Raw genomic sequence first — 14,480 nt, forward strand, 5'->3', positions numbered from 1 at the left:
TGTTAGCAATGCATTTGTAGAGGTGATATACCGGTAGGTTTTGTTGTGGAGTTTTTTTGCAGTGTTGGTAATACTTCGCCTATTGTGACTGTTTGTATTTAATCACTGAATAAATGCAAGATCCATTCCCCTAAATCACTTTTAATACAATCCTCTACCTGATAAATTGGCTATCACAGACCTGCTACATCTTATTCCATTAATATATATGTAAACAAGTGTTCATTTTAATTTAAGACAGCAGGCTGATTCAGTGCTCACACACTAAGGATTGTCGCGGCTTGCTCAGGAAGAAGTGTTGCACGGTAAACGGTACTAACAATACTAAATAAAGCTAGTATCGATGTATTTTTGTATCGATGTATTTTTGGTGTGTTGGTATCGATTCTTTTGACAACTCTAATAGATTCTCAGTCATTTAAGTCGTGGTAATCTGCAAAGATTGAATCCAGGTTTAATCGTTCATCCGAAAATGTTTAAAGTGCAACTGCACTTTTTTGGGAATTTTGCCTATCGCTCACAACCCTTATGAGACAAGAAGACAATAGGTGTTTGTTTGCTTTGTTTAACATATAAAAAATCGGCTCGTTCTTGGTGGCTAGCATTGCAGCTAATTGGAGCAATCATTTCTACATTTAAATCACTTTAAAAATGCATTCATATACCGCCAACAATACTTAATTTACGGTCCGTAGCCTGTATAATAACCAAGCTGTAGCGACATTGTTACTGTAAGAGCGAACACTGAGAAACTATTTTTCAAGCGTAGTTAGCACATAGGCGTGCTACGGCACTAGCTTCTACGTCAGCACGAAACACGTTTGAATTTGTATTGCACAACACAATGCAATGACACCAATCTGTACTGACTGAAAAACATGACCAATCATATTACAGTATCTGTAAAGAATTAGCCCACACTTCATGTTTTCTTTGTACACAGCTAGCTCAACAGTGTATGTACTGTAGTGTACGGTGATGTGCTGCGTGTATTATGAACAATAGTATAGTGACTTACTCGATGGACAGTTGTCTGTTTGGTCAAGCTGGCCGCTGACTTTTCCAGTTGATTTGGGCACTCCAATAATTCGGCATGGCTTGGCTCAAAAGTTCCAGATTTGCAGCGTGACCAAATCGCACCGACCTCACTCTCTGGGCTTCCATCTGCTCCAACGTTTCAGCCTCTTCTTCGTGCTCGCATCTATAAGCAGCAGTCCATCCTCCGTTTGTATAGTTAGCTTCAAAAAGATAAGGTTGTGAATCCTCATTTGTCCAAAAATAGTAATCTCTGTTGTCTGTTACCAAGTCTGCCATGATTACAACACACTCCTGTGTTTGTTTGCGGAAGTCGGGACACAGATTAGATGTCGGAAGTCAGATGTGTGCTCCTATGGAAACGGAAATAAATGCGCCAAAGATGGAAGTCCTGCTATTTATTAAAAAGAAAATACGATAAGTATTGTACATATTGTTATGAATCTGTATGTTACTACATTATATATAGACTTGCAGCGTTTATATAAAACATTGATGCAGGGTTTTGAAATTGTTTTAGAGGGCTTTGAAGGTTACAACAGTGGCTCCCTTTAGCTGCATCTTGAAAGCGTTTTTTATCATCTCTAACTCCCAACCCCAAAATAAAAAAATAAAAAAAGACATGTTGTCTCTCATAATGATTGAGAACGATAGGCAAAAGTCTTACGTACGTGTCTCGTGGGTGTGTCCCATTAAGGTGGTCACAATATGATTGTTGTTGTGGTGGTGGCTGGTGAATAACCGCCCTGATTACAATACAGTGGTACCTCAACTCACTAGTATTTTGGGATACATGCTGTTTCTCAGCTTTTTCTTATGCTTTAAGTTCGGAGCATAAATTTGAGTTGCGAGTAGTAATTGTCCACAGCCTACAGGCAGAGATCGACGCAATCCTGCCCTCCAACCACCATAATTTAGAACGTGAGTGTGAAAGACGATACCCACTGATTTAAAAAAAAAACACGTCCTACGTGTAGCAGCACTTTCAGTCAGCATCTGTAGCAGAATTCAGCTTCCACACCAAAACAGCCACACAGCGGACATTAATCCATGAAAATATGGAGAAGCTACAGAATGGTCACCCCAACGTGTTTTTTGTTCTTTTCTCCTGACTCAACAAACCGGACGATCCAGTATTAGATTTGCTCAGTGGGCCTTAGGCAGACATACATATATGTTGCTCTCAACTCTGACTTTTACAGTCCGTCACTTAAAGACATCCTTGTGCAACATAAACAATAACAACAACTTCTATTGTTAACTGACGGAGAAGCAGCTCGAAGGAGACACCAAATTAGTCCAGTCTCTAAAGTAAAGGTTGTACAGTATTATTACATTATTTTATAAAACTAATGTAGCTGTTTTCTAATACCTTCTATTGTATTGTTTTTTTGTACAATATTTATTTTCTAAAAGTCAAGCTTGGAATATTTAGGGGGTCAAGCTCCAATTAAATTGATTTTAATTCATTTCAATGGGCGGCGCTGATTTACATCCAAGTTTTTTAAGATGCGAGATCTGTCATAGAACCAATTAAACTCGTAAGTTGAGGTTCTACTGGAGGTTGTTTGCATGGCTGCTGGCAAAGCAGCTCCTTAGTGGACACTCTTCATGTGGCAAACTTTGGGGAAGAGATGTTCAAACATTATTTGCCCAACAATGAAGTATTTCAGGGTTGAAGTTCTAGGCGACATTATCTTGAGGAAGAGGAAGTTCAACATTTACAACTCTTAAAACACAAGGAAAACACGTAACGATCTCGCTCGGCCTCCTTTTTCAGCCACGAGGTCGGATTTCAGCTGTCTTGGACACATGGCCTTGGTTACTGCAATATGTAGAGTGGTGACTGAAGGGAAACCAAAAACCACCTAAGTAGGAAGAAGGAATGAGCGTGGGGGGGATGGTGGTGGTGGTGGTTTGCTTAGTGAGAGAGAAGAAGAAAAGATTGGAAGTAGGAGCAAACATTTAAAATATAACAGCAGGGTGCCAACAAGTCAACTCAAATATCAAATGCTTTCTTTTGGGGCTTTAGCACCTGAAATGTCTGCAGTGTGCATGAACACTTTACTGGAAGTTATTCATATTCTGCTTTCAATCTTTTCAATCACACTTATTTACTGCAGATGACCCCCACACCCTCACCCTCACCCTCATTGGTGTGTGGGGCATATCCATAACAAGCTGCAGTTAATGCAGTCGAGGCCTTGCAGAGGTTTTGCTGTGTAGCATCTCTGCAGGGGAGCATCTCCTCAGCATATAAGTGTGTGTGTGTGTGTGTGTGTGCGTGTGTGTGTGTGTGTGTGTGTGTATGTGTGTGTGTGTTTGCTGGGTTCCTGACACTTTGGCTCCATTGTAATGAAACACAAAATTCCTCTTAGAGCTCATTCACTCACATGAAACAGCTTGATGCAATAACATCAGTGTGTGTGTACACCCTGTGTTTTTTTTTAAATTTGGGTCAGAACACGCCGTTCCAGCAGAGAAATCAAAGTGGAGAAATGGAACATGTCAGCAGTAACCATGTTATATCGTTAGATTCATTTTAATCTTTTAAAAAGGTTTGCATCTTCACTGTTTAGCTTGGAACTGATTTTGGAAGTAAGTAGTACTAAGTATGTTCACTTACCAAGAAAAACACTATAGTAACAGTTTATGAAGTTTTAATACCATGTGAAATACACACACACACACACACACACACACACACACACACTAGGGGTGTAATGTTAGAAAATTAGACACCTTGACAAAATCATTTTGGAAAATAAACAAGACAAACAAAACACAGAAAAATAAATATAAACATTCTTCCACCAAGGGCTGCATACTAAAACAAGTCAAAGCATGTTGGTCATGTTTTATTATATAAAAAAATGCTAAAACAACATATAATATTAAAGACAAAACGTTGTCAGCTTTGTGTTATAGGTGAACAAGTGTATTATTATTTAGTTTAGTTTTATTCGACAACATTTAGGCCTTTTCTTATTACGTTATGTTTTTCTTACACTTTTACTGTTTTTTGTGTGTGTTTTTTAAGTTTTATTTCAATTTTATTTTGCTGCAAGCCAACAAAACTTGAGCTTCAGGCCACATGGTTTAAGGATTAATCACACTTGCATTTAATTTTTTTTTTAAATAACGATATTTTGACACAAATGCAATTTTGTCAGAATGTCATACAGGAACATTTTAAATGTTTTACGTGAATGAGCATTTATTTGCTCAAACCTGGTAACAGTTTTATCAAAAGTACAGTTTATTTTGATGTGAAATTAGTCTGAGTTCGTCAGTCAGAGTCACTCATCTTTGCACTGACATATTATTGACTTGATCACTGACATATAGTAACACACTTTAATGTAAACATCCACGGTTAAGGTAATACAGCTTGTGATCAATCTATGTTTCTACATGATTCATGCAATAATGTTTTGTGATTAGTCGTATGAGTTAACACAAGGGTCCACAATCTGGCCAAGTTTAAAAAAAAAATCTGTCCTGGCTAGTCGCTCAGGTGAATCATATTGTTGATGTAGATGCGAGGGATTTAACATTACTATAAGTACTGCGGTATTTTGGTTTTAAAGTCTTCTCAATAATTCTGTGACGTGTGACGGTATCAAACAAAGACTTGGTGAGTGCAGTTCTTTTCTGGCGTTTTAGCATTAGCCGGGTATATAAATAAAGTACATCTCCCAGAATCCTCTGTGCAGCACAAGAACAGCAAGGTGGGGGCTTGGAACGCCATAAGCAGTAAATGAAGTGTGTTCGTACTCGTCGGAGAAAAAATTTTGGGGTTTTTGGACATTAAATATGTCCATAATTGGTTGAGTTATGTTGCTAACAAAAAGACAAACATACCCAGGCAGAAACAACCTGTTTGGCGGCGGTAAGAAATACTGCGTTCTGCAAATTGAAGAGCGACTTTTGTTTTGAGTGTTTCCAAAGCGACACAGGTCCAGCCGGTCTCGTCGCATCGCAGGGCAGGAAATCTCCCCCCAAAAATGTTCAATGCGGGAAATAGGAGTAAACTATAAAGATACTTGATATATCCTCAATCCGTCCATTTATTTTCTACCGCTTGTCTCTCAATGTCCCCGGGGGGCTGGAGCCTATTCCAACCGTACTCAGGCGGAAAGCAGGGCGGGACAATTTGCCACCTCATAAACCATAACACAAAAAATATATTTGAAGCCAGCGAAGCCAATCATCAGTTTGTGAGGTATTTACATTCTTAAAAGTCATATTGTTCATTTACTTTTCTGAGAAACAACATTTTCCAGACTGATCTAAAAAAATGACCACTGCTTCCATAATGTAAAAGATGAAAGACACTAAATTGTACATTATTAATATACACTTTTTACACTGAATGTTTACGTTGTTACTTTAAAGCAGTGGTTCTTAACCTTGTTGGAGCTACCAACCCCACCAGTTTCATATGCGCATTCATCGAACCCTTCTTTAGTGAAAAATAAAATGTTGGGTCTTTTTTCAAATTCAAGACAAAGTTATATGTTTTTTTACTACTGCACAAAATGAACCGTGCATGAGCATCACCTTGTTCAAAGAACAAAATCAACACAGTGCATGAACTCACAACAGATTACACACCTGCAAATCAGTGTGACTTCTGCTGTTGCCTTTGAAAGACCAGTTCAGATATGCGTGGCTTCACCTTGGCAAGTGCCACTCTCATGTCATTTTAAATGATAAATGATCAAATAAAATTATTGATTTATTTTCACAGCAAAGTCAATCAATCAATCAATCAATTTTCACAGCAAAGTCTGTTCCTTTTCTTCGTTTTCCACCCAGACATACAATACTAGTACACAGCTCATGAAAAACAATACATTTTGTTATTGTCATTGTAAGTCGGCCAAAACACTTATTCAAAAATAATCTCATGGAAATGACAGCTGTCATTTGGTTATAATGATTAAACATTTAATTTGTTATTTAGTCAGGTTTGGGAAAGGTGTGCTCACATGTGCTCCACTGAATGTTGAAGGAGTTTTTCCGTTTGCTCACGCATATGGAAAATTCGAGGGAACATTGTTTGAGGGTATCCATAATACGCCGATAGGGAGAAGTTTTTATTTACACAATGAGTCGGGTGTGTCTTGACCTCCGCGGCGGAGGCTCCGCTGAACCCCTGAAGCCGACTCACCGAACCCCTAGGGTTCGAGCGAACCCAGGTTAAGAACCACTGCTTTAAAGACATAAACTGTAAGTTCCATCCATCCATCCATCCATCCATCCATCCATCAACTGTAAGTTATTCTTTTAAATATTTGCTTGAAACACTGGATGTTCGTACACAATTATTTGCACTTAAATATACAATTTTGTAGTAATAAATATGATTGGAACATTTGTATTTGTGCGCTTACGTATTCTACCAGGATGCGATTTGTTCAAAAACAAAAGTCTTTTAACGACAGAGGGTCTTTGAGCTGTGGATTGTCTTTGGCAAAATTGTTGCTTCGACTCACACTTTTGTTGTTTGGTCCGCCAAGACCCACGCTGAATGTCTCGCCTTTTGGTCCGCTTTTTGTCAAATGTTCACTTCCTGTCCGTCACTTGAAAGGTGAACAAAAAAAAAGCTGTGTCATCTCAAGCCTGAAGAAAAGAGCAATGATTTGGACACAGGGAATCTAATTTAATGTGTGGTTTCCCGATCAGATAATGCCATGTTTTGTTTTTAAATTCCACTTGACCATTAACAATTGCTTCTGTCCTGCAAAAGGAAGGTTATGTTTTCATCGTGTGTTTGTGAGAAACCCTTGTGACCTTGGTCACAGTCCGGTCGAGAGGCGTCCAGACAAGATGACTGGATGAGAAGGGGTTTCAGCTTTCATGCTCTGCAGGACTTTACATAAATGCTTTATCGCCGCCCGAGCTACGGGTGACAGCGTGCCCGGCGACATTCTACCTGCGTGGGTGCTTGTTTTGCAGAAATAGGGCCCAGACTTGGGCTCCAACGCGTGTGTCAGCGCTGCGGATAACACTGCATATACAGATATGTCGTCCCTCCATCGCCGAGGTGTGTGTTGGCATGCTTGTGACAAGAATGAGGACCAGGGTATTTTTGAATCCGACAAACACAAGTCTCATGATGTTTTGAAGCCAAGCGAGTGCAAAAAAACATCTAATCGCAACAAGACTGCTGGTGTTCAGAAAATTCAATTACTGGCATGAAAACAAAACAATAACCCTGATCAAACTACCGTATTGGCTTGATGGCGCTCTAAATACTAGTCAACAAATAGCTTGACACAAACTGATAAATAACTACATACTAGCTTCTCAAAAATATTTAAATAAAAAAAACATCTATCTGGGCAGGACAGAAAATAATATAGAGCCAGCGCTAGCTAAATGAACTTGCCTCATATATAGTGATGGGTATTGTTTACATTTGAACAGAAACTAGTACCAAATCGATACTTGTAAAATGGTGCTGGCATTAAACAGTGCCCAAACTGGTACAAAAAATAAATAAAAAGCACGTTAATGTAAAAAAAAAAACCAAAAAACGGTGCCTTTTATCTTTAGTCTTGTAATGTGAAGGGGCCCTTTAGTGCAAAGCCAACTTTTCTAACTTATTGGTACCTGTTTTTGTTTATTTTGGATCTGCATAAGTCCCAAAATGTATTGAAATTAAACCACAGAGGCATGGCGGCGATATTTATAAAGCAAATTTGCCTTCCTTTAGCCATTTGGAATTTGCCCAAACTGTGACGTTTTTCCAATTGTTGACGTCAACGGATATCTCCATATATGGTAAAGTTTTACAACAAGAGCTTTGCGCGAGTCTGCCATCGCAGTCCAATGCTGTAGTCAATAAGTTTCTTCTTTTTTTCTATCCTCTTGTTTGGCTCTTACATGAACATGCATTCTAATGCACATGCATTTCTAGCATATAGTTCTAATTTATATCTGTTATTAGAGTCCATGTGGAAGCGCTAAAAACTATAACAGGGCTGACTGAGAGAGGATGCAGTCGAAGTGGAGGCACAGAAATAGGACCACCCACAAAGCAGTGCATCCTGAAGAGACGGTCAGAAAGTGGCTTGAAGATGGTGTGTAAAACATAATCCATGCAAAATTTGGACCAAACAACCACCATTACATATTATGTAGAACACAAGAAAGTGTTTTAAATGTAGAAAAAAAAGAATCATGATATGACCCCTTTAATTACTTAAATTACATAAATTAAATATTAAGTACGGGTAATACATTGAAAAATAAGAAATAACATGTACAACAAATTGTCATAATTATTGCGGCAAAAGAGAACATAGAGACTGTGCAATAGAGAGAGAATGTGGTTTGTTAATGCAACCTCACTCGCCCTGACCGTCACTTGTGCAAAATTAGGAAGTGCTGTTATGTGGCTACTGGCTAGCTCTGCAACGTTAGCGGTGTTAGCATTTTTTCGGTCTGGTTACTCCCGTTTACGTTGGCACCAGTGCTGTAATGGACCAATTCCTACGTATGTAAACGCCACCACTCCACAAACAACAAAACAATAAAAACAAGCTTCACTACACTTCTTAAAATAAATCGTTGCCAACTATTCGTCGGCCACCTACTAATGTGGTATATGTTTTTTTCTTGGATGAGTAGGTTTACCTAGCATTATGTTTCGTTAAGGTCAGCACTCAAGTTCACATTCTGTAGCTACGCATGCTTGTGTTGTTACCTTTTTAAATGCGTTTTTTTCTTCTTTGTTGGAGGCTCGTCCTAACCGGAGGAACAAAGCACATGTGTGAACGCTGCCTTAAAGGTTGTAAGCAAACAACAGAGGAGGAATTATGATACTAATTTAAAAATGATGATCGATGAAGCAGAGTCGTCAAATAGCTGTTGAGCAGCTAAGAAGTATTTTTTTCATTGTTGTTATTACACTGATATTAAAAACGTAGTTTAAAAAAAAAGGTTTATTTTCCACAGGTCTTACATAAGAGTTGTCTTATGTATGGGTTACTAAATTTCTCTGGGACCTAAAGTTGCAGGATCAAGTTAGCTTAACTTTGTTCGCGCTGTAAAAAAAAATGAGGAGCCAAACAGACATAAATAATTGATTAGTGAGTCTGCACATGATCACATATGTTGGATACACACACACACACACACTACCACACACACACTCACATACTCAGAGTGAGAGAGTCAGAAGCAATCTTCTCGCACCTCGAGGGAGGTGTCATACAGTAATATGGGTGCTCAAAGTGCTGCTGGTAAAATAGGAACGTTGACTTCCAGGCAGTCAGGTGACCCGCGGCTATTGTCATGTGACCACGGGGTCGAGACAGATGATGATGATGATTTGACGTCTCTGAAGTATCACAAGATCTAATTCACTGTAGGGGAACAGTATGTACAATGTCACAAGCAATTTATAGCACTGTTTGACTTGCTAAGTAGCAAAAAAAACATAATTACGACTGTGTCTTCAAATGTAGATGCATAGAAACAGTAAGAATGGTTGTCATAGTGATCATCCTGATGATGATGAAATGTGTAGCTGTGGATGCGTGTGTGTGTTTCAAATAGAGAGTAATGTCCCACTTGTAATATTTTAGCAAATTAATATCCACCCCATAGTGTTTATTTTTGGCTGCACTCACAGGAGAGTCATCAATATGGAAACTATGAATGTAACAATATAAAAATGTCATATCAGTTTTATTGTGACCAAAATTATCAGTTATCATTAATATCTCAATATTGTTGAAAGTACTCAAAAAGTACTTGTACACACACACTAAAATATATTTTTTTAAGTTTTTTTTTTTTTTAAATTAAAATAGATAGAGACACAATCTAAGTTCTTGGCAGTGGAAAAATTAAATATGGTTCTGGCTTTATAAGAGCCATTATTTTTATTTGTCTAAATATGTTATCTTCTTCCATTTCAATGTGTAATCTTTTCAGAATGTTTTTTTATTTTCAATTAAATGCAAATTGGGTGATTACTGTGCTTCACTGCCGGTTTATGTGACGTCCAGCGAGTTCACTGTCTGTTTCAAGTTGACATTGTTGAATATAGATCGACCACTTACTCCCACTTCCTCAGACCTCGTCCCCCCCAAATTCAAGACTCTCATGGGAAAAAATGCATTCTACTATTTTGCCACCACGCAGTGGAATGCACTACCAACAGACCTTAAAATTTGAACTTCCCTACTAAATTTTAAAACTGCCATAAAATCATGGCTCAGCTCAACCTCTACCTGTTCTGAACCAAAATTGATCCCCAGCAACTCTTCGAATCATCAAACAGGTTTATATGTTGTTATAGTGTATATATATTTTGCACACTCTTGGAGTCAACATGTGCATAGTCATGTACATAGTGTATATACACCCCCCCCCCCCCCCTCCATTTTTTGTATATATTATTTTTCAAATCACCTGACATGTATACTGTGTATATGTACATCATTTATCCATTTTTAACGTAATTTTTTATATACATGTTACAGGTTATATATCTTTTATTATTGAATGTATGAAATGTGATGAATATTTAATGGACCACAATGGAAACAAGCCTTTTGGCTTTTTGTGCCATCCATTTGCCTTTTTAAAGCATTACATGGATTACATTTTTTAAGATGTCAATAAACTTCTCAATCAATCAAACATGTGGATACTGTATCTTAGTTGTTTTTGTATAAGTTTAGATTGGGGTATGACTTTTAATAATGGGGAAGTACCTTAATGTCTCTTAAATTCATGTTAGCATTTAAGCGAGCTAGCAAGCTAAAAGTAGTCGGTCCTTAGTTTTTATGAAAGTGCAGTTATCAATCACTGTTTTTAAGAACTTTGAAATACTAACCGTCTGGAGTTTTACCGCGGTTATCATTATTACCATTTATTGTTACATCCCTAATGCAAATACATGATGACCCACACTGTCAGGACTCTTTACATTTTACTAAGGGATCAGCAACGGAGCGGGAATGTCTATTAAAATGCAACAAAGCAGGAGGTAAACTGAAATTGCTTCTGAGAAACGACATTCTGTGCAGTGCACATTTGTGTTTTGCATAAATGGTCTGTTGCTGGCCTCCTGCTCGTCTCCTTTCATGAGGTCGGTCTTCTGTTGCAACCAATGGATGAGTTCCAGCTCAATAGGACACACCTGTACACACCTGAGCCCCTTCTCCAGCAGCCACTCCCCACCTGCACCTTATCACACAATCAACACCAACAGAACAAAAAAAAACACTATGCCCTCAACCGTAAAACAAAAACATACAAAACAAACACTAACTCGCCAACAGTACAAGTTTGGAGTTTGATTTTCAGAAGAAATATGATAATGGCGTGTTTTGATGTGTATGAGTGAATGGCAAGTCACGGGTTTTTTTAATCCTACATTTTGCTGCCTGGTCTTGTTTTAGTCGTGGTCAATCCCCAAAATCAGATGGGAATAGCAACAATGTCTTGTAGGGGATAGTTTATTTTACACTTTACTTTTTTCTTTAATCCAAAATTGCAGATCACATTTGATTTGCTACATCAGCATGCCTGGAAGCGACAAAATTACATGAATATTTTAAGTAACGGTTGTCATAATGTGGGTTGAATTTTGCTTAATTTTTGTTTCCTCATTGTGCTCATTGATCTGTGAAAGCGGGAAAGTTTGTTAACGCAGCTTTGACCACAAGGTGACATCAGTAGAGTCAAATAATTGATTGTACAGTCAGCAATCGTTTTTCGCATATATTCATATGCTTGGCCGAGGTAAAACATTTTCATAGTTAGAGCTTAAAATAACCGTTCATGACTTTCTAAATATAGTTCTTACCATTACTAGAGACCTGTAGACATGAAATAACACCCATAATGTCACCTTTGCACTTGTGAAGTGAAGTGAATTATATTTATATAGCGCTTTTCTCTAGTGACTCAAAGCGCTTTACATAGTGAAACCCAATATCTAAGTTACATTTAAACCAGTGTGGGTGGCACTGGGAGCAGGTGGGTAAAGTGTCTTGCCCAAGGACCCAAGTGGGGATTGAACCTGCAACCCTCAAGTTGCTGGCACGGCCACTCTACCAACCGAGCTGTACCGCCCCACATATACTTGTTTCATCCAGTATAGTAGCCTTAATTGTGAACTGGGCTTCCATGTGCTGAAACCACATGCATAAATCGTTCTGCCAAAAGTTGATCCACTTAAAAACGTTGCATCAAAGATGTCGCCAGCATTAACTGTGTTGTTAGCATTGAGCGGTGAAAATTTTGCCACGTCGTTCCTGTGTTGTCGTTGGATATCACTCACATCAAAGACTCACCAATGTGGCTGATTTATTGGTGAGGAGAGTCCAAGATGAACGTCAACACTTTTACTCTCCACTTGACATGAAAAACATTTAAACAATGGCTCCATCGGCATGGAAACGGAAGTTCTTCTTAGTGAATATCTCTCTAAATATCCATCCATCCATTTTCTACCGCTTGTCCCTTTCGGGATTACGGGGGGGTCACTGGAGTCTATCTCAGCAGCATTCGCACAGAGGTTAGTGCGTGTGCATCACAATACGAAGGTCCTGGGTTCGATCCTGGGCTCGGGATCTTTCTGTGTGGAGTTTGCATGTTCTCCCCGTGACTGCGTGGGTTCCCTCCGGGTACTTTGGCTTCCTCCCACCTCCAAAGACACGCACCTGGAGATGAATATTGTAATTACTACAACATAATAAAAAATAAGTAAAATATTGTCGTGAAATACATAATAGATATATATATGGTTTAATTTAAGATTTAATAACATTGATTTCAGGCCTGGCAGCACGGTGGAAGAGGGGTTAGTGCGTCTGCCTCACAATACAAAGGTCCTGAGTAGTCGTGAGTTCAATCCCGGCCTCGGGATCTTTCTGTGTGGAGTTTGCATGTCCTCCCCGTGACTGCGTGGGTTCCCTCCGGGTACTCCGGCTTCCTCCCACTTCCAAAGACATGCACCTGGGGATAGGTTGATTGGCAACACTAAATTGGCCCTAGTGTGTGAATGTGAGTGTTGTCTGTCTATCTGTGTTGGCACTGCGATGAGGCGATGGATGGATTTCAGGCCTGTCGGGTCAGTGCGCGGTGGTTGGGCACTCCTGTCATTCCATGTCGCAAAGAGCTGCAGTGTTTCTAACTGATAAAACACAAAAAGGCTTAAGCATGTCTTTGTTGCCAAGATGAAAGCACTTCTGCGTTTTAACGTCACATACCAACGACATAATCGCTTCTTTCCCCCCATGTGCAGGATCGGAAGCTGTCCAAGTCGGAGCGGCAGCGCTTCAAGGAAGAGGCGGGCATGCTGAAGGGCCTCCAGCACCCCAACATCGTGCGCTTCTACGACTCGTGGGAAGGGCCATGCAAGGGAAAGAAGTGCATCGTGTTGGTCACCGAGCTCATGACGTCGGGCACGCTTAAAACGTGAGTAACGAGTAGCATCAGACTATGTTGGCCTTTCTCCATCGTTATCTGACCACATGATCATTGCTGAAAATGACCAAGTGTGGAGAATCGTCTCGCGTACGCATGCCAGCCTCATTCATTGCCTTTTTTTTAGGGGACTACGTTATAGTTATAGTTGTCAGTGCCTAAAATCTATCTTACACAAATAATAAAATGGAAATGATAACAATGTATTGTGGAAAGTTCTGGATGGTTTAATTTAACATTAATCCATTACAAATAATTTCTCCCACCACAAAATATTTAGGACATTATTAGCATGCTAGGAAGCACTAAAACCTTTTTGGGGGGTCCTCTTTACACAATAAAAGGAACATGTCCACTAGGGGTGTGGGAAAAAATCGATTCGAAATTGAATCGCGATTCTCACGTTGTGCGATTCACAGCCCTAATGTCCACCCTGGTGCAGCACTGACATCAATCCAACAAAACAATACACAGCAATACCATAACAATGCAAGCCAATTCCAAAACCAAACCCGACCCAGCAACACTCAGAACTGCAATAAACAGAGCAATTGAGAGGAGACACAAACACGACACAGAACAAACCAAAAGTAGTGAAACAAAAATGAATATTATCAACAACAGTATCAATATTAGTTACAATTTCAACATAGCAGTGATTAAAAATCCCTCATTGACATTATCATTAGACATTTATAAAAATTTAAAAAAAAAGAACAATAATGTCACAGTGGCTTACACTTGCATCGCATCTCATAAGCTTGACAACACACTGTGTCCAATATTTTCACAAAGGTAAAATAAGTCATATTTTTGGTTCATTTAATAGTTGAAACAAATTTACATTATTGCAATCAGTTGATAAAACATTGTCCTTTACAATTATAAAAGCTTTTTACAAAAATCTACTACTCTGCTTGCATGTCAGCAGACTGGGGTAGATCCTGCTGAAATCCTATGTATTGAATGAATAGAGAATCGTTTTG

At 38.9% G+C, this 14,480-nt stretch overlaps 1 protein-coding gene across 15 annotated transcripts in view; it reads left to right on the forward strand.

Moving 5' to 3' along the window:
• The window catches only part of wnk1b (WNK lysine deficient protein kinase 1b), a 108,964-nt gene that overhangs the window by 47,584 nt on the left and 46,900 nt on the right, over positions 1-14,480 (forward strand). For all 15 annotated transcript variants that reach the window (XM_072913259.1, XM_061959425.1, XM_072913265.1 and 12 more), the window contains exon 3: positions 13,313-13,485. In XM_072913259.1, coding sequence (XP_072769360.1) covers positions 13,313-13,485 — 173 coding nt within the window. The remainder of the gene's footprint in view (positions 1-13,312; positions 13,486-14,480) is intronic.

The sequence above is a fragment of the Nerophis lumbriciformis genome, linkage group LG05, assembly GCF_033978685.3.
Source record: "Nerophis lumbriciformis linkage group LG05, RoL_Nlum_v2.1, whole genome shotgun sequence".
NCBI lineage: Eukaryota > Metazoa > Chordata > Actinopteri > Syngnathiformes > Syngnathidae > Nerophis > Nerophis lumbriciformis.